Raw genomic sequence first — 20766 nt, 5'->3', positions numbered from 1 at the left:
ATGGCAGGCAAAGGCACCAGGGAGATGGCTGCGGTCAAATTCGCAATAAATGCACATGTTCACATTGACATTTCGGACAGCTTTCTTATTCCTTCAATTGAAAAACATGTTCGGGGATGAACTCATTTTCCAAGATGCCACAGAGCAAAAACTAAAAGCTTCCTTGGAGAAAAACGCATCCAGTCAATGCCATGGCCTGCAAATAGCCCAGATCTCAACCCAATTAAGAATCTGAGGTGGAAATTGAAAAAATATTGTCCACAGGATATCTCTGACCTGCAAAGAGGATCTGGCAACTGCAATCAAAGAGAGTTGGCACCAGATTGATGAAGAATACCGTTTGACACGCTTCAAGTTCCTGCCGCAGAGACTGCAAGCTGTCATAAAAGCCAAAGGTGGTGCAACTAAATACTAGTAATTAGCAATATGTTTTGAATGTTATTTGTCTGTTTTTCATGATTCCATTTCCTCCCCTGTGCTTAGCCTATATAAGTAATTGTGGCATTAACTGCTTGTCAACTGCAACAATACTGCTCCCAGATTGTATTGCGATGCATCTACAGAGAGACTGGTGCTCTTCTCCGGTCGTAGAACTTTAACATAGGCTCTTTAGTCAGAGTTTCTTTCAGCTTTTGAAGACAGTGTTTTGTTTTATTCTTTTATTTAGTGTTTCTGAATGACAAGGAGTTGCAATTTTGGAAAACATTTTTTTTTCATGCTTTTTATGAGTTTGTTTAACAGAATAAAACGTCGGAGTACTTGTCCAAGACTGACGATTCCATACTTTTTACTAGGGTTTGTTCATTTGCAGCAGCTGCTTTTCAGACTGATAAGCAATGCTCTCCATAAAAAAAGACAGATATGACACAGTTTGCTCTATCCCATGCCATTCTTTTCATAGATTTCTATCAAATAGTCCAATATTTAAAGAACTTTCTATCTGAAGCTTATTCGTAATATTAAATCTCACTGTTACAACTGTCCATTAGCAGTGTTACAACCTCAGCCGGTACTGGGCTGTTTTAACGCTGAGTATCTCTCTGTTTGAGGGTCTGTCAGACTTTTGGAGCTACTTAGCATGATACCATTCATGTACCATGTATACAAGTTTGAGAGAACAAGCACAAACGATCATAAAATGGGAAGGAAGGGAAAAATAATGTTACAACTATACCAGGTCTCCCCTTCAACTCTTCTGACCTTTTACAGCCTGAATATTTTGCATGATCATTGTTGTATTGACTAAACGGCGCCAGTCGCCAAGCGTGCTGATTACACTGAAATGATGTCATTGTCACGGCTGAGCACTGCTTTCCATGTCTATGGTGGATGCCTACACACAGTAGGCCATGTTAACATCGCCACATCCCCAAATAATGAACACATCAACCATCACCTAAACCATTTTATTTTGTATGTGTATGACTGCATTTACATGTTCCAACCAAAGTGCAAAATGTCTGATAAATAGTTGAATTGATTCAGGTGTCACCAACATGGTACATTGAATCTTATAACAACATCACATAACTTTTCTTGGCATTTAAAGACATGATGTTGTAAGCAAGAAGACATAAGGGAGAAGCTGACATAAGGTTCTTCCTCACCACGGTAAAAACATAAAATACATTACAACTGTTTTTGCTGACTTTTGTGAACAATGGAGTTCCCTTTGTTTTGAGTCACATCACATATGAAACCCTGCGGCAAAAAAGTATGTAGGAAATGGGGGGCGTGCAGAGTATTTGCTGACATTGCAGTGGTTAGATGCACTAAAGCAGGGGTGACCAACTTGCTGCCCAAAGACCATAAGGGTAGCCCCTGACTGGTTCGGGAAAAAAGCTCACTAGTAATTGTGTTCAATCTGATTTTCTAGAAAATTTGATTTATTACAGGCATGAGAAATCGTTGACATGATTTGTGTCTTTAAATATATGATCTATTATTACAAAATCCTTTTAAAAATCAGCTTATATTTCATATGTGTAAATAACTCTATACAAGGAATATACCATTTTTTTCACGACCATAGGGCACATCGTGTTAAAAGGTGCAGTTTGCGTAGCTGGTTCTATTCATCCACAGGGCGCGACGCACGATAGGGCAAGGGTGCCCTCTGCTGCAGCTGCCTTACAACACAGAAAGGCATACAAATGTGCTTATTCAAAAATACGGCGAGAGAGCAACTGAGTTTGACTGTGGTTTACTTAAGTATTGTTACAAAGTAAAACGCACAGATAAAAACTTGCCGGAGTTTGCCTATCAGCTTCCTCCCCTTGCGAACCACCGATTTATTGATCCTCAATTCTCTAAAGGCTGCTCGGTTTCCATGTTTTTCTGCGTAGCATTCAATGGAGGGAAAGTGAGTTTTGGGACTTAATTCATTTTTGGAGCTACAAATGTGTTCAGTCTTCCGTAGCACAATTACTTTTGAATTGCTAGATACGCTACATTAGCATCCATGAGTACTTTCGCAGAAAATGGGCGCATTGCGTGTGACGTCACGTGTCCTCTTCTGCGCATGCAGGACACTTGGGGCGTTTAAACAGGAGACGCTTAATTAAAAGTCGCAGGAGATCGTATACAAGTCACATTTTGTTGTAAATGCGTACTATCTCACAGAAACACCAGATTTGACCCAAAAATCGGAAATGAGCACGAAGCTCTGCAGAGTGAACAGCAGCCTGATCGTTACATCAGCCGCTTTACATCAAACACAGGGCCCACTTCACGATAGAGGCGCCTTACAATTTGAAGAAACAGACTTTTATGTGCACCTTATGGTCGTGAAAATACTGTACATGTTTGTTGATTTGGTAGCCCTTCAAACTAATTAGTAACACAAAAAAGGTTTCAGCTTAAAAAAAAATTGGTGACCCCCGAGCTAGACTACTCTGTCAGGTAAAATAAATCACAATCAGTTAAGAGTATATAACCACTAATTAACGCTTAAGAAAACATTCACAGCTAAAGTTGTACCTTGATGAGTTGATGCTAACCAAACTCGTCATTCAAGTCCATGTACAGTGGTGCCTTAAGATGCAAATTGAGTAGGGGTGCACCCATCGTCCACGCGATTTATCAGCCATGATTTCCTGAACTTTTGGGGAATAGTGATCTGCCAATCCCTTCTCAAATAACCATTTTCTTCCCATTATCTCCTGTCATTGGTCTGAAAATGTCAGCCACTGTTTTACTCGGCTGAAAACAAACCCCCCCCCCCAAACATATTTGTCTTTTGCGGGCATTTTTAAACATCATTAAAAACATTCCAGTCCAGCAAGTAAAAATACATTAAATTGAGAAGTCTTTTTAAAATAGCAGCAATAAAACAAGAGTTTGATAGTTATATGATTGGCCATAAGATTTTTAGGATTACCCATTGTTCTAGAGCTAGAAGAGGAAACCAAACTGATAATATCAATATGGTGCAAATGAATTGGAAAACATGCCGTGTGATTGTTGCTACATTTTTTATGATCAGGTATCCAATGCTTAGTGTGTTATAATCCTACAACATAGAAGTTATTCACATTTGGTCATGGTATTTCCTGTTTCATGTTATTTTGAAGCTATCAATGTTTTTTGGGGGTTTTGTTTTTAAATACACATTAATTTTTCTTACCATTAAGTTCAACGTATGATGGCATTAAACCAGGGGTAGGGAACCTTTTTGAAAGAAAAGGCCATAAAAGCAAGAATATTTAGTTTTTTTTTTTTGAGAGAGCCAAACCATATATTGAAAGACAAAACTTAACAAAACCGCCAAACCTGCTCTCCGGACAAAAGCCAATTCTTTAGCACAGATTTTTTTTTTTTAACAAATCACAGAGCCCGTGTCACATACCACTTAAAGTCTCCCTCCCGCAGTTACTTAAGTGTTGAGGCCCAATTTTTATCCTAAACAATGGTTTCAAAAACAAGGTGCATACAAAGTTCTTTAGTGAAAATGTCACAAAATACTTCAAATAAGGATACCATCGTATTTACTTTCAATGCAGACGAGGCTGATGGAGGAGGAGAGCGCGTATCCTGTCCTGTGTATAGCTCTGCCCATTCCTACTGCTAACCCAATCAAATTGCTCTAGGTACTCTGCTAGAGCTTCTGGGAGTTTCAAGTTGGTTGTGTGGCTTTTCATTGTAAAGTGTCTCAACAATGAGCACAAATTGCTTAGGTAGCGTCCATATACATGATTATTTAGCGATTTCCAACCAAAACTGGGTCTGTTGTTGTAACATCTTGACTGTAATTTGTTGTTAAAAATTGGGTCATATATATATATACTGGACTTTGCGACAGTATTGCTTCAGCTTGAACAATCGACTCATGTAACTGTACAACACTAAATACATGCGCAAGTCCTATTTTATCTCCAAGCCATATCTTCTAATTAAAAGAGCCATAGGTTCCCGACCCTTGCAGCAAACCGTTCAGAAGCCTCTTCCTTGAAAATGTTCCAGTACCTTCATTACATTATATCTACAAACAAAACCAAACAAACAAGAACAAAGTCATATCTCAAGGCACCACCGTCAATTAAATCAGGGAATGATAATTGTAGTGTTTCAGAAGCTTGTGTGTACCTCAAACTTTGGACAAGAAAAAAAAGTGGAAACAGAACCAGAAAACTTCAAATATTAGCGCTGGTACGTAGAACTCCTAAACGCATTTGCAGTGCAAGCTTCTTGTCCCAAAAACGACTCACACCATGTTGTTTATGTTGACTAACGCCGATGAGCAGTCAGGGGCTGGCACGGATGTAGATTTGAGCACACAAGATGAGGCTGGCCTGTCCACTAATACAAGAAGCTTATCACACAAGGTAGGGGGGTCTAATTGAACATGATGGACTCGGGATCCTGGTTCATCATTTGCGCCATGTGACGCAGCACATCCTTCTTTGTGATGATGCCGAGAAGACGCCTAGTGAGGGGAAAGTCTGATGAATAAGCGGGCAAAAACGTCTACATGGTCTATCGTCTTACCCGCTGCGAGTGACTAAACACTGACGTAGGCCGAGCTTGCGGAATATGTCCACTACCGTTTCCATGGGCGTGTGGTCAGTCACTGTGAAGGGGCTCAAGTTGAGGATTCGCCGCAGTTTCAAAGGCTGCGGTGTGCTGGCAGGCAACTGTGGCACATCCTCAGTGAAGTAAACCACAGAGCTGCTCACTACACCGTCTTGTTTTTGACGGGCATTTTCTATGTAAACACAAAAAAAGGAAGATTGAATTCAGTATTTGTATCTTATAAAACTTTATTCCCTCTTTGCCAGACACTTTGGCAATTTAGTTTGATACAAGTAATGTTATTCAGTGCCATAACCTATAAATACGTTTTCAGAAGCATTGTACATGAGAGACAAACAAAGAAACATATATATATACATATATCTTTTTTTTTATTTCAAAAGCGCTACCGTTTAGTAAGTAGCAAGCCTATATAATGATTTCAGTATGAAAAAAAAATCAGCATTAGATGTCAAGAGTTGCTTTTAACAGATCATTGTCCACACATTGAGCACGTTTTGTTAACAGCTTAAAATTATTGAATAGGGCTGAAGCTAGGGCTGCAACAACAAATCGATACAATCATTTAAAATCTGTATTATAAGTGTTGGCAACTAATTACCTCATAGATTAATTGTGTTGCTTGATTTATGAGCCACTAAGCAAGTTAAACCAACGCAAATAAGTACATTGGATCTTGTTGAGAAGTTGTAGGGTTATGGTAGTAGTAGTAGTAGTAGTAGTACCAAGACCGTTTGTATAAAAGTATCTTACATTAAAAAAAATAATAATCTTTTTTGTTTAACATTACATCATTATAAACAAAATTGGCATGGCACAGTCAAACACTGCAAAGTTAACAATTTGTAATGAAACAAAGTGCTGCAGAATTACAAAGAAAAAAAGTTATATAATTTGCATATTTGATGTGTTCATCAAATTGAAAGATTTAAATCCCCCCCCAAAAAAAATATATATATGTTGAGAATAATTTGAAAAGTGTTTTTTTTTTGTGGATAATAAATTTTGTTACATGTTAAACTACATATATTGCGCTTTCTTCCGTTTTGGTTTTGAATGAGTAGTCTGAATGAAATATGATCTTTGGATAAGGTAGGAGGAAAAAAGTATCTTTGACATTTGCAGGTGTATAGCAAACATTTTTATGTATTTCTGTTTAGTGTTATTTGACAAAAACTTGGATTTTTTTCAATTGTTTTATATTGTAGAATATTTGGTTGTTTTGTGCTTCCATCCGTCCAACTTCATAATTTGAAAAGGGAAACTAGTTACGTGTTTTCAAAAAATATAATTCATCGAAAAATCTAAATAATAATTGACCGATTCATCAATTATTAAAATAATTGTTAGTTGTAGCCCTATCCAATATTTGATTTTATATATACACATATAGTAACTAAAACAAACAATATTATCTTGAGAATGCACTAACTGTGTTTCATTTTGGGACAAACAATGTTTTGCAGAAAAAGCAGCCTTGTTGAAACCAGGTATTAATGCATTCACGGCCTTTGCATGTTATCGCTCATGATGCTAGCCACTAATGCTAGCTGCTAATGCTAGCACCATCTACACCTGCTGCAAATGATGGCATTTTCTACAGTAGCCACTGATTAGGGTCTGCATAGCCAGCACCATTCCCTTTAAGGGGGCAGCATAAGTTACAGAAGAACGAAAAACATTTGGATTAAAACAACATATTTTTTAAAGCAATCTTAATATGTACTTTAAATTAAACTTGTTAACAACTTCAAACTGTGATAAGCAAAATCTATGCAGAACTCTTCGCAGAAATGAAGGCATGAGAAAGAAAAAATGCGCAGACTCACTTATTGCAATAGTCAGGTCCCTGCGCTGCACAAAGTCGATGAGCCTTTCGGAATCTCGGGATACAACCACCGGGAAGCCGTTATAATCTGTATCTTTGATTAACATCTCCACATCCTCCACGGTTGTGGTGTCCTGCGTGAGAACAGCTAGCGGGGGGTCGCCCCGGCGAGGCCGCATCACATCTGCGGCCAGGGTCCGGTGGGTGAACTCGTCCCTCACGTCCAGGTATGGGTATCCGTTAAGCTGGATATGAGACTCGTAGATTCCCTCCTTCCCAAAGGCATCCGCCACCCACTTGCTGGTGACAGCAGCTGCCATGAGTGGAACGATGTACTCAAGACCACCAGTGAGCTCGAACATGATAACTACCAAGGACACGGTCATTCTGGTCACGCCACCTGAAATGATACAAAATCAAAGAAAATGATACTTTCCATCAAAAGCAAGTGTTTTAATCATAAATGGTATAATGCAATCCCTTGCTATATCGCCGATTACGTTCCGTGGTTTCAATACCGAGAATTAATTTTCATCGTGCATTGGTTCTGTCTTCTGATAATGTTGCATGGTAAGTTGTACACATACCAACCTACATGACATATGTGATGTGCAAATCTTTTTCAAATTTCAGTTTCTCTTAAATCGTGTCAACAAAAGCTGTGGACCAACAAAAGTAGCAAAAGGCAGCTCCTCATGCTAAAAGAAGGTAAAAGCATTTTTCACCGCATTTTTGTTTTCCCAATAACGACCACATAATGCCGACAAAATATCATCTGATGGAAGCAGATAGTTTTGAAAGGGTTCACAATTATATATAATCCAGCCACAACCAACCCGGCCCAGAGGTATAAAATCCCTAACCCGCCCGAAAATGACCGATTAACTTGTTGAGGGATCGAGCCCTAGGTAATATCGAAGCCGCACTTTGGTGCCGCGCACATTATGGTGCAAAAGTGCAGCTTTGGATTTACTCTGTCCTTCACTTCGGCACTTCAGTACGCACAGCGCGTACTTCAGCACTGCAGTGCAGAAGTGTGTTACTCATGTAAAAGTACAGTTACTTTAGAATATTATTACTAAAAGGTTGTCATTCAAATAATTACTTGAGTAAAAGTGTGTGCAGACAACAGCGTGCATGCTGGGCAGATACGTTACAAATAGAGAGAGAAAAAAACATGGTGGGAGATGCCAAGCCCAACTTAATGATTGACATTTTATACCCAAACGCAAGATTTTACCTCTTTTCAGAATTAGAACTTTCTAAACTTTTTAATACCGCCTGCCAAACAAAACTGGTTATTCGTCACACAAATAACATTTGTCAAAATTACTTTGGATCAAATTGAGATATTTGCTTTAATCAGGTTCCCACAGAAAGGTTCTTTATCTGTATGAGTTCCGGAGTTGATCAACCAATCATATTAAAAAAAAAAAAAAAAAAAAAAAAAAAACAATCAATAGAGCAATATAGTAGCATTTTTTTTATTATAATTTGACAGTGAAGACGTTATCATGGGATAAAAACTTTTATATAGTACGGTATTTTCTGTTTGGAATGTTATTTACATGCAACATTTTTGTCATCCACATGATGGCGACAAGATATAAACAGGGTTCCTACAGTTTAAGGCAAGTTAAAGTCGAGATTTTTAAGACTTTTTGAATGCCTTTAAAAAACAAATATAAGACAAAATCGTCCAAAAAAAAACACAATTGGAACAAACAAAACAAAAACACACCACGTGAATTAAAGGCAATTTTAAATTATTATTATTAGTATTTTTGTAATCACATTTCGGTCTAGTTGAAAACCTTTCATCTGAAAAACAGAACTCTCAAAGGTTTTATACATGGAAAAAAATAAATAAAAAGGATGCTTACAGTACTTCATGGATCCTTGCCAAAACTGGCAGATAACTACTAACTCCAAAGAACTACTCTGTTACAGTGAAGCATACATGGAGCATTGTTATCATAATGTATTTAAAAAATAGATCTTTTTATTTTTTTTTACTATATCTTTTTAGTTCAAAAAATATCAAATAAAATATATTAATGGGTTTACATTTTCAAGACTTTCGAAAATTGGATTTAAGACATTGTAATGCCAATTAAGCCCTTATTTTTAAATTAATGAAGTCAATGCCTATTAAGACTTTTTAAAGATCCGTGGGAACCTTGATAAGTGGATCGTGCCCTTAATCAATACAGTAGTAATATACAGCAGTAAGATTATTTCTAAAACTATAAATTGACAGTACAGAAGTTATTTGTAAAAAAAGTTTGAAAAGTACATGAATTTCTTTGTTAAACATATGCTTCATGTTGTAAATTGGGTTTGTTCTTTATTGAATCTATAATAGAGTATGTAAAAAAAAAAAAGATTTCTACTTTGCGGGTTTAGACTATTGCAGGACCTGTGAAAAACCAAGGCTTTGCTATACACAAAAAAAAAAAAACTGACATCTTTGAAATAATTTTTAGTCTTTAATGTCCTTATGATTTATGAACCAAAATGTAATCGAGGTGCATTTCTGGAAAACAACACAGTCGTCGCATCCCATAAACAAATAGGGCATAAACCTGCCTTACCCAGACAGGCAGCGGCGCCCACCATGGCGTAAAGTCCAGGTGTGACACAGTCAGCACCAGGGCGACACCAGTTTTTGAAGATGATCCAGTCATGATGGTGATACGCCATCTGCTCTACTGCAATGCCCACAATTCGGCCTGCGATGGCACCCACCGCCATGCTGGGAATGAAGAGGCCTGACGGGATCTGATCACATCACAATTGTCAAACCATTATTCCAGTGCTTTTAAATGGTAAGTCAATTTAGTTTTCTAGGAGTGCTGGTTTGAAATAGAAGTTAGATTAGAGGTGTCAAAGTCAAATGGGTGCAGGGTTCCTACATTTTAAGGCAGGTTAAATTCAAAACGTTTAAAGACTTTTTTTCCCCTTTTTAAATCAAATTCAAGACCAAGTCGACAAAAAACCCCACTCAAAAACACAAATTGTCCATGCACACAATACATTGTGCCTTGTACATTACCTGGTACGGATTTTAGCCATGGCAAAAAACATTTTTCAGATCGCCACTTCACATTAAAATGACACTTTCCTATGGTCCAAAGTAAACGTCTCTGTCCGCAGGTCCTATGTGAATTGTGGTTAGACCTAAGCAGTGTTCATTTTACCTCTGAAAAGTGATGGGTCCCGGGAACTCGCATGCTCAAAAATCTATGGGTCCCAACAGAGATCTATGGGTTCCCAAAATTTAGTGTGACCGAGGTTGAAATTGTAAATCGGCGACAAATATATAAATAAATATATAAATCTATATATTCATTCAGTTTTAACCATCACACTTAATTGGTAATACAAAGCAGTTATCACTTCAGATTTTTCAGTTCACTAAAATATTGTACATTATACAAAATAATATTGCTGAAATATTAGTCTATATATTCATGCAGTTTTATTCACTTCAGATTTTTCAGTTCATATATTCTTCGTGGTTTGCCGTCCCACCTCAGTTGTAATGCCTTCTCAAGGTCCAATTGCAGCAACGGAATTGCCATAGCTAATTTGTGGTTTTCATTGTCGTTGTGCCGATCCAATGTGCTTTTCTGAAAGTTCGTATTGCGAAATGATTTATGCAATCCAGTTTTTTTGTCACGCTGGGTGCATGCATCACAGAACATGTAGCCTCCATTATCATCCTCCTCATAGCGTAACCAGGAACATAATTGAGTAAATTTTGGCAGAAAAGTCCTTTTCTTGCTAGAAGTATTCTTATGTTTATCTTTCGTCGAATCGTTCGCTTCAAAACACGTGTTTTGCTTGCCTTCGCGGTCTTCTGAAGAATTTCTCCGCCGTTTTTTCATGCCGGAATTATTGCCGTTGTTACCACTTTCTGTATTATGTTTCGACTTATTACCGACACTGAAGAAATTACCAATTTTTTGTTGATTTGCACCTAATACCAACTGTTTTTACGGAGGCATATTTCTCTTTCACTCGACAACCACCAAAACAATGACGTCATCTCGAAGCAACGAGATCTCGTTTGCAGAGATCGGCGCGAGACCAAAAGAACAATGGCGGATCTGCCTGACGACACGTTTGGAGTGTGGTAAATCTTTGTTAAAAAAAAAGAAAAAAAAAAAAGAAAAAGTAATCGGGTAATAATGACAAATTGGTGTCAAAAAATTTGCGTCCCGGGGACGCACGTTGATTTGACACGATGTGTCCCCAGAAAAAACTATGCGTCTAGGACGCAGGGACACAGGCAAACGAGAACACTGCCTAAGACATGAGTATGCTCTGAATGGCCCGACTAAAACCACATCACCGTTTTGATAGTTCTGTAATTTTAGTCACGCGATGCTGCCACGAAAGTAAACTGGTGAAATATTGATAAATGTTACAAATTTTCTTTTGTTCAAAAAATATGAATGTTATTAAGTGTTCACATTTTTAAGACTTTCAAAAATTGACATTTTACTGCCAATAGAGGCATTATTTTTAGAATTTAAATAGAATTTAATATTGCATTATGATCATATAAATAAAGCAATATTTAGTTACGACTGTCAGCAATCTTGACTTCTCAACAGGCACAAAAGACACATGGCAAATAAATCTCCATAAAATTAACATTAAATTAATTAAGTCTGTATTATTCAGGCACCACCAGTAGCCAATAGTTTAGCAAAAGTGTGATAAATTGGCTTCAAAGAAAGAAAAAAAAAAAAGATATTTTCTATCATTCACTGAAATGAAATAGTTTGTAAATTAGAATTGAATTGAAACAAAATAAAGTGCAGAGAACTATGAAGCAAATCTGACACTTTCTTCAAGGAGAAGTACTGTAGGGTAAAAAATTACTATTCCTTGTGTATGATAAAATTATGTCAACATAATCTCAGGGGCTGTGGTAAACTTGTTTGACTTTGACATGTGATCTAAAAGCACAATACTTTAACATTAACAAAAACCTATTCAATCTTGAATTTAAAAAATAAAAAAGATACAGCATTTAAGCAATAGCCACAACAATCGAGCGACAAATAAAATATGCAGTTGTTTTTTTTCAAAACAAAGAGAAACTGAATTGAACTGACCTTCATCCCAAATGTGAAGATGGTGATGACAATTTTGAAGACTAAAGCGAGCGCTAGTTGCCACAGCGCATTGTACACACCAGGTCCAGCTGGCCGGTCCGGAATATCGTCCACAGGTCGACTCATGTTGGGGTTGTTGATGTAGTCACAGAGTTGTGATGACTCTAGCGCTCCACAGTCATTGAAGAGCTCGGAAATGAGCTCACTGGTGCTGCGCCGGGTGTACGGATTGGGGTACGCCAACAAGGCAGTTATACCGGTCACGGCTATGACCTCCAGTACTGGATACCTCCCCAGCTTGGTCGTCTTCCTTCGTCGGCACCAGGCGATATTGGCACGGATGAAGAGGGTCCCCCAAAGGCCCCCGAAGACACCGAGCAAGATGAAGGGCACCAGCTCGGCCATGTACCAAGGCGTGTGGTACTCAACGTAAAATAGCACCAGGCGGCTGTTCCCGAACGGGTTGATTGAGCGCAGCGTGAAAGCAGCAACCAATGCAGCAAAGAAGGAACGCCATAAAGTCTTCAGAGGGAAATAGTAGCTAACCTGCAGAGGACAGATGAATGAAACTATATTTATTTGAAACACAAGAAAATAAAAAAGCCAAAGGACAAAAACTTTCTGAAAAGCCATAAACAAAAGCATATGCTTATTAATCCTACCCATTTGATTTTCTTAATAATTGTGTCCAACAGCTAGATCTCCTGTGTATTTACATATAACAAACACCTCGCAAATAGATATTTTTTTGCTCATATTACAAGACAGTAGGGAAATAATAATAAATAAAAATAATAACCTACAATTCTTTTTTTTATATTTAGCTATACAAAAAGTAGACAAAAGAAAGATTCACATAAAATATGGTATAAAAACACATAAGAGGAAGTAGGTAGGGGACGGAATTTCTCAAATCGATGATAAAAAAATCTCTAAGGAGATATAATTAGAACCTCAAAAATTTCATGGCCTATAAAAATGGATTATCATTAAAACACTGAATGAAAAACACTTCAGTAACTCAATCAAAATCAACATTAATCCGTCTGCATATCTGATGTGAACTGTTCATTGTAATTCAGTGCTAACCAATGCTACGCCAATTTATGGCAAGTTATGAAATACATTGAAAACTTCAGAAAAAAAAGCAAAAAACATCAATGATTCTTTTAAAAATTGTAAATGTCGATTGTTCATTGGTCATTTAAGGTACATTAGTGCCATCTGCTGGGCGATTAAAGTAACAGCATGTTTTATGGAAAATTTAAAAGATGTTTTAAAATAACGCTCTTAAATGCAACTCCCCCCAAAAAGTCTGAAAGTTCTCTTGATCGATTCTGAAAAATGATGTGTAATCCTTGACAGCTCAGGTAATGTAGTTGGTGAATATTCTGATCCCCCTCATATACTGTTTAATAGATTTTTAGAAGAGAGACCACCTGAACGAAAATGGCGCACCAACAAGCTTGAAGTTTTCCGTTAAACCTGGTGTGACAGCTTGCTATAGTATGAAGCAGCTCTTGCCTCTGCAGAATCAGCCTATTTCTCAAAGGTGATTGCGGCACAAAATATTAACCCAAAAAATTCCTTTTTGATACCATCATCGCTAACAAGGCAAGAGACTATTCCAGATAGTTCTACCCATTCAGCAAACGACTTAAGAAGATTCAATGCATACGGGAAGAGATTTCTAAAGACCATGTAAATATGCCACATGTCAAAGGTCTGAAAATTGTAGATAATTTGTCCAGGGATTTTTTTCCCGATTTAGTGATCTGTCACTTGATAATTCTACAAAGGTGGTGAGTACAGCCAAACCGAATACTTGCCTGTTTGAACGCCTTTCAAGTTTGCTTATTTAAGGTCTTTTTGAGGTCCTTGGACCTTCAGTTCTAAATATTATAAACGTATCACTATTCTCAGGTGTTGTTCCAGCACTTTTATGTCCTTAAATGACCCAACCTTGATACAAAAACGTATGTACTTAAGTGCAGACCTGTGTCAAACCTACTGTTTCATTATAAAGAACTTGAAAAAGTTGTGACACAGCAGCTGAATGATTTTATATCCAAGAATAATCCTTTTGAATCTATGCTCTCAGGATTCAGGGCGAAGCACTCTACTGGGACAGCCCTGGTTAGGGTAACCAATGATCTTCTACTGGCAATGGACTCCGCCGTTTCATCACTGTTGCTGCTGCTGGACCTTTGTGCTGCCTTTGACACTATGGACCACAAAATCCTACTCGACCGGCTGGAAGACTAGATTGGTCCCTCAGGAACTGTCCTCTTATGGTTCAGATCCTACCTCTCAGATAGGAAGCATTGTGTTAAATATGGTGAAATGACATCTGAACCCTTTGGTGTTACCTGTGGTGTTCCGCAGGGTTCAGTACTTGGCCCCCTTCTTTTAAAATAGCACATACTTTGACTTGCCCCACTTATAGAACTTTATAAAAGACCCCAAGTGGTTCAGTGTAATGCGCATAAGAGAAAAAGCAATTAATGCATACCGCTTCTAAAACCCACCTCTTCCAAGCTGAAAAGAACCCCTCCAATGGGGGCGCCAAAAGCCACTGACACACCAGCTGCGGCTGCAGCTGATAACACCTGTAACCGAGCATTTAGTGAATTAGGGCGGGCGGCGTACCACAGCAAATTAAACAACACTACCAATAAAATGCACCTCTCGTCGTTTGCCTTCGTTCTTGCTGTACTTGGAGAAGAGGCTGCAGAAGAGGTTCCCGCAGCAACAAGCGACATGGACCAGAGGACCCTCTTTTCCCAGGCTCAGCCCCGACGACACAGCCAGGACAAGCGTGACCGTCTTGATGAGTAGTGTCCATTTGCCCAGATAACCGCGGATGATGAAGCCACTTAGGATGGTCTTGATCTAACAACACACTATTTTAGCAACATAGGTGGCAAAAAATAAAAATAAAAAAACAGATTCCCGTCGGCACCAGCTCACCTCCGGGATTCCTGAGCCGCAAGCGTATGGCGCAAACACTCGTACCAGCGAAACAGCCAGGAAGGAGAAGAATAGCGCCCACAGGATGTACAGCAAGTAGTTCAACACATATGCGCCCGCTCCCTTAAAATGTAAAAACATAATGAATTCAAATGTATTGTCGTTAAATTTGCATTCTCGTGCCTCAGAAAACAGTGCCGCCTTGAGATGCAAGTGACCCAAATGAGAAGATTTGTTTTCTTTTTGATTTGTCTTGTTGCTTGCACTCAACTGAGAAATTAACCTTAAATGGAGGCACACGAGTCAGCTCACAGCAGCTGTACCAGCGTAACACTTTGCAAAGCTCATCACATAAAACATTAACATGGCCTTCAGCACTTTGACACTCTCGTCTGAAAGTCACAGTTAAACGAATCATAGAAGAAAGACACTTATTTGTCGTCTGTGTATTGCACTGTAGTAGCAGTAACTATCTGAAAACGAACATGATCTTTATAGACACATTGGACAGCAGTTCACAAATGGGGGTTTGTGAGATTTTGAATTAAGTTAAAAAATAAGTATCTGTACTAAGATGATATACTAATAAGAGGAGAGATTGTTTATAAAATGATTATTATATTCAGAAGGTAACACACTAAAAAAGTTAATATTTTCAAAATAATCATTAACAGGAGTGTGCCTCTTCACTATTTGGGTGGTTAAAAACAAACAAAAAAAACAATAAGAGCAAAAACACACCCCAATATGAGTCACTTTTTTGGGGTTTTGAACTCATAAGAGATCAATGGCCTCTAAAATTGGAGCTGTGTTATAGAAAATAACCCCTCAAACTGTGTCATTTTGTTAGTAAAATCCAATATAACTGATTTTATTCTTGAACAACCAAACTTACTGAGTCGTTTTGTGCATAAACATTTATTTTTTTCTTTTTAAGTTACATGTTTTTTGTCTTAATATCTGAACCTGAAAATTGGTTGCGCTTATTTGGGGTTACTTAACTTTAAAAAAATCAAGGTACAGTACATGATAAAAACAAGTTTGAGAACAATTCGCATCAAAGGCCTTAACATTAAAAAAAAAACCACAAGTGTTTTTTTTTTTGCTACAAGAGAGGGATTAAAGGCAGTTTTGTTCATTTCAGTAGAGAAAGATGATTTGTAATGGTAGTTGATAGATAGATAGATAGATACTTGTTGTGCAGTCCTTTGAGACTTTTGGTACAAATACATATGACTTGAGACATGTGTCTTTTAGGTAATAATGTGATTTAGGAAAGAAAGTAAATATGTTTTTCAATCTCCCACTGTATGGATGACATCATGTTCTTCTAACCTCAGAATGGCCTGTCATCAACTCGGCCCACTTTTGCCACTGCGGACACTTGTCCCGGTCGTCAAAGGTTGTCTCGTTGGACGTCCAGCAGCATTGCTCGTGACTGTACCAGAAGGCGGACAGACACACACCCTCCTTTAGGTCTGTCATCCAGTCAACTGCCAGGTCGATGACTCCTGCCAACGTACCTGGATGAGATATAAGAAAAGAAGTTAGTGCCCATGTGCAAAGGCATTTTGAATTTGTGAGACTAATAAAGGTAGTTTATCCTCATTCTTTCAGATAAAGCACACCTGAAATGTGTAAATACAGAAGTTTTTGGGCCCATCATTACTGAACTTAACGACATCAACTACAAATGATTTTGCATGCCCAAAAACCTATAAAATCCTAATTTTGCGGTGTTTGTTCGTATGACTGTGCGAGTTATGTCTCTATGATACCAGTCTGCTTTTCGTCTTAATCAAGTCATATAAAACGGTTTTCTAATCCGCTGACACCTTGTCATCCCTCTCTCTGCACCTACAGTACACGCTACTCCACTTGAACGGCTCAAGTCACGTCAAATCCAAGGTAAATGAAGCTTTTATTTTTTTTTGCATGTATATTTATTTGTTTGTTTATTTGAATGTTTATTTACAATATTCTATTTTGTTATTTTATTGGTTTTATCTGAAGTAAGGGTGTGGTATGCATGAATTAGCTACAAATTACCATAGATTTCTATCCCCCACAATATAGGAATTTGACTTTGTGATCCCCACCTCAGAACAGATTAATGCCAGGAAGTAAAATTTATAAATTGCCATCTTTGCATAATTACCATAAAATATGAACGCATCACACTATAAGCCGCACACATTTTCAGAAGAAAACACATTTTGTAGTTACGTAGGCCACACCTGACTAAGCCGCATGAGCTATCTACAAAAAAAGACAGGCCGCCGGACTTTTGATAAACAAATATGTGTCTGTATGATGCCACTAGTCACTGAAATATGTCATGCCTCATATCATTGGAAAGCTGAAACTCTTGGGATTCAAGATATGATGACTATTTCATCAGAGAAACACCACAGTCAATCTGAAACAAGATACCCGAAAATTATAAAGCCGGTGTAAGTCTACACTATGTCCCCTGGCCGTATTCAACTTCTTTGAATGTCTGCGAAAATGGCCTTGGTACATCAAGGACAATCCATAGAAACCAACCGTGTAAATATTTACTGCAAAACACACAATAATGCTGACAGATAGATAGGAATGAGCCCGAGTTCTGCTTCGTTGGCAATGCTTCCTGTAATGAGTTCGTTCGGCCACATTATTTCAATTTACATATAAACATACTTGTAAAATTATTCCCAATATGATATTTAGCGCTCCCCTTTTGATTTAAACCTTTTCCATGATGATTATTCAAGATAGTTGTATTCATGCATACAGTAAATGGCGAAGTTGCATGAAAGTTGCGTCTTCCTCGGCACATATATTACTCGTGTCTCACTCTCTTAACTTTACTGCTCGGGTGCCCCTGGCTGTTGGAAAAAATGCATTAAATTAGATCATCCGCATCATTGCATATACCACAGGGTTGAAAGCTTGGGAAAAGGTTGTGGCTTATTGTCCAAAATGTACGGTAATCTAATCTACTAGGAACCCAATACTTTCTTACATAGAGATAAACTGAATTTCTTGTGCTTCAGACAAACCTGAAAGTAGTCCAATGAGCAACATCACAACCCATCCTGACCAGGCATCCAGCAGGCTTTTGGTCATATCCCATATGGAATCTTTTCTCTTGCTGGTAATCTTAAAAGAGGAGAAAATACAAGTGTGTTCAAGCTCTGTTTTTGTGTAAAAGAGAGAACAAGTAAAAAAAAAAACCTTGCGGTGGCGATCGGTGTCTCTGGATTTCTCTCTCAGCCAATCAATGGTGTGAAAGTCTTCATAATTGGCCACATCAGGAAAGGGCTCCTCCAAGAAGTCCATCAGGTTGCCAGCTCCGTTCATCTCATCAGTGGGAGTGGTGCTACTCACACCTGTACAGGCAAGCAAGGCAAACGTAATTTTACATTTTTGACATTAACCTGATAATATTTTCTTTTTTTTTCTTTTAATGAGCTTGCGAGTGCTAAGCAGGACGACACTTGCTCAATTTGACGATAAAGTGCCTTTTGTGTCATCATTACAATCTTAAAGTGTGATTCTTTTTTTTTATATGATTTTGGCATATTCAATGTTCTGATAACTGCAATGTGGAAGAAATGGTTAATACATTCAGAGTCATTGATGTCATTTTTTTTTTAATCAAACGAGGACGGGAATTACGAAATTTATGCTAAGAGTATGGCAGTGGGTGCATGGTTAGCATATCCGTTTCACAGTTCAGTGGCCCCAGGATCAATTTCAATTATCGGCATTCCTGTATGGAGTTTTTATTTGGTCCATTGGCCTGTGATTTTTCTTTCAAACAATCCAGTTTCCTCTCACATCACAAATACATAAATGCAGGTTTATTGGTGGTAACAAACTGTCCCTAGGATTTGGTGCGCCCCGAATGTCCCTTACCCACTGCTGGGTGTTAGCTGGGTTGGGCTCCAGCACCATCATGGCCCTCATAAGGACAAATGGTTTGGATAATGAATGAATGCTGAGAATATTGGGATTTTTTTGCTATTACATGTCATTACTACAGCATATATTGGATGTGTTTAGATAATGACTTAACAAATTGCAAGTTTCCCTGAGAAGTGTCTGTACCCTGTCACTTGTCCATGGTCCAATATCATGCTCATAATTCTAATTATTACATTTCAGTAGAAAATATAATATTTAGGCAAAATTATGATATTGTCTGGGTTTTTTTGACTGGTTTCACTGGCAATCAGAACTAATGCAGTTGTAAATATAAAACATATTAGACACTTAATGTATTGTGATGAAATGATGACTTACCATTTTTTCTACATTTGATTAAAAATTACAACGCTCCAAGTAAGAAGAAAACTTTGCAATCGTTGGTTGAACTCAGGTTCGATCTCTGTACATGACTCAATTTGGAAACTGAACATTCCTAATAGTTCATGCCAACAATAACTCTTGGAGTAGAATTGGTGGTGTGTTTGCAAAAAATGAATCCACTGCACTAAGGCATTATGGTGGGGTGTGACGGGTAAATGGCAACAGACAACAAAACTCTGCAGAGTATCAACACAGCCTGCAAAATCATTAGCTGCTATTTGCCCATTCTTAAAGTGAAATACCTTTATTGTCATTGATAACATGGTGAAACTTTGTATGTAACAATTTTATACGTGGCACTCCAGGGTAAACATGAATTAACGAATTTAAAGGGAAAATAAGATAAAAGACTGTTGGGATAAATAGGCAGAAATATTAACAATGTAGTGCTTACAGACTGGCCTAAGTTGTAATATTGATGCATAGAAATTAACAGTGAATCATAGCAAGAGTGCAATAAAATGTAGGTGGAATCATATTAAGTAGTCTGGATGAATATACCGCAGCTCTCACCCTGTGAAAAAAAACATCTTTGTATAGAAAATGTGGTTAAAATTTTTTTTTTTCTAATTTTTGAACAATGTTGCTGCTAATAGCATTGGACTATTTTAATGCACTTACAAGTTAGGACAGAATACAAGTACTCCATTATAGATAATGCCCTTTCTACCAAATATACTTTAATTGTTCTTTCTTTAGGGTATTTAAGTTAATGCTCATCATGGAGTGCCATGTCCATTCTTGTTGTGAACAATGTAAACTTCGTTGTAATCAATGGAAATAAAGACAATTCTATTCAATAAAAGCGATTATTCACAATCTGTGCCTGTTAAAAGAGTGACATGGATGGCTGATCAAAAATCAAAGGGAGGGGGGTGTTTACTGTACAACCTGGTCAAAATTTTCGATAAAAATTACTGTGACATCACCAGAACCCGGACTTGCAACATATGGGTCATTATTAGTTTACATTAGTGCAAACGATTTTAGTGTCGTTGCTAAAAAGCTTTCCCAAAGCAGCGTTACAGAAAATTAGTCAATAAACGGATTAATATCGCTGACAATGTGCAAATGCAATTTGCATTAGCAACGCTAACGTGCTAGCATTTAGCTTGCTGAATCATTTTTAATTTTACCTTCGGCGACGTCCATTTTAGAGTCTGTCTGTCGTTCTCGAAAATTATATTACAGTACACTTTTAATTTGGGGAATGTAATTCACCGATGCCATTTGAGGTCCAGGTGAAGTAAGAAAACACGTCACAGTAGTTAATGCACGAGACTTCTTCCTCCTCTCCTTGTTTTAGCTACCATACAGCGGTAATATCGCGAGATCGTTTTTCAAAGATCTTCTATGCATTCGCAAAAAAGATGGAACACGCTGACCTGAAAATACAGTCGAATGATCGTCTAGATAGATAGATAGATAGATAGATAGATAGATAGATAGGTA

At 37.8% G+C, this 20766-nt stretch overlaps 1 protein-coding gene across 1 annotated transcript; it reads right to left on the bottom strand.

The window, feature by feature from the left end:
• Positions 1-1392: 1392 nt before the first annotated feature.
• LOC148370337 (H(+)/Cl(-) exchange transporter 4) lies at positions 1393-20615 on the bottom strand. Its single transcript, XM_088332840.1, has 12 exons — positions 20451-20615; positions 18178-18332; positions 18003-18102; positions 16294-16481; positions 14959-15081; positions 14674-14880; positions 14517-14597; positions 11989-12534; positions 9454-9640; positions 6861-7259; positions 4987-5203; positions 1393-4924 (listed from the first exon to the last, which is right to left on the bottom strand). The coding sequence occupies exons 1-12, from the start codon at positions 20464-20466 to the stop codon at positions 4834-4836; spliced, it is 2310 nt and encodes a 769-aa protein (XP_088188966.1). The 5' UTR covers positions 20467-20615; the 3' UTR covers positions 1393-4833.
• Between the last annotated feature and the right edge of the window lie 151 nt (positions 20616-20766).

The sequence above is a fragment of the Urocampus carinirostris genome, chromosome 3 (assembly GCF_059441175.1).
Source record: "Urocampus carinirostris isolate Australia breed hairy pipefish chromosome 3, RoL_Ucar_1.0, whole genome shotgun sequence".
NCBI classification, from domain to species: domain Eukaryota; kingdom Metazoa; phylum Chordata; class Actinopteri; order Syngnathiformes; family Syngnathidae; genus Urocampus; species Urocampus carinirostris.
The sequence above is the reverse complement of the archived record's forward strand: the minus strand, read 5'-3'. Positions and strand labels throughout refer to the sequence as shown.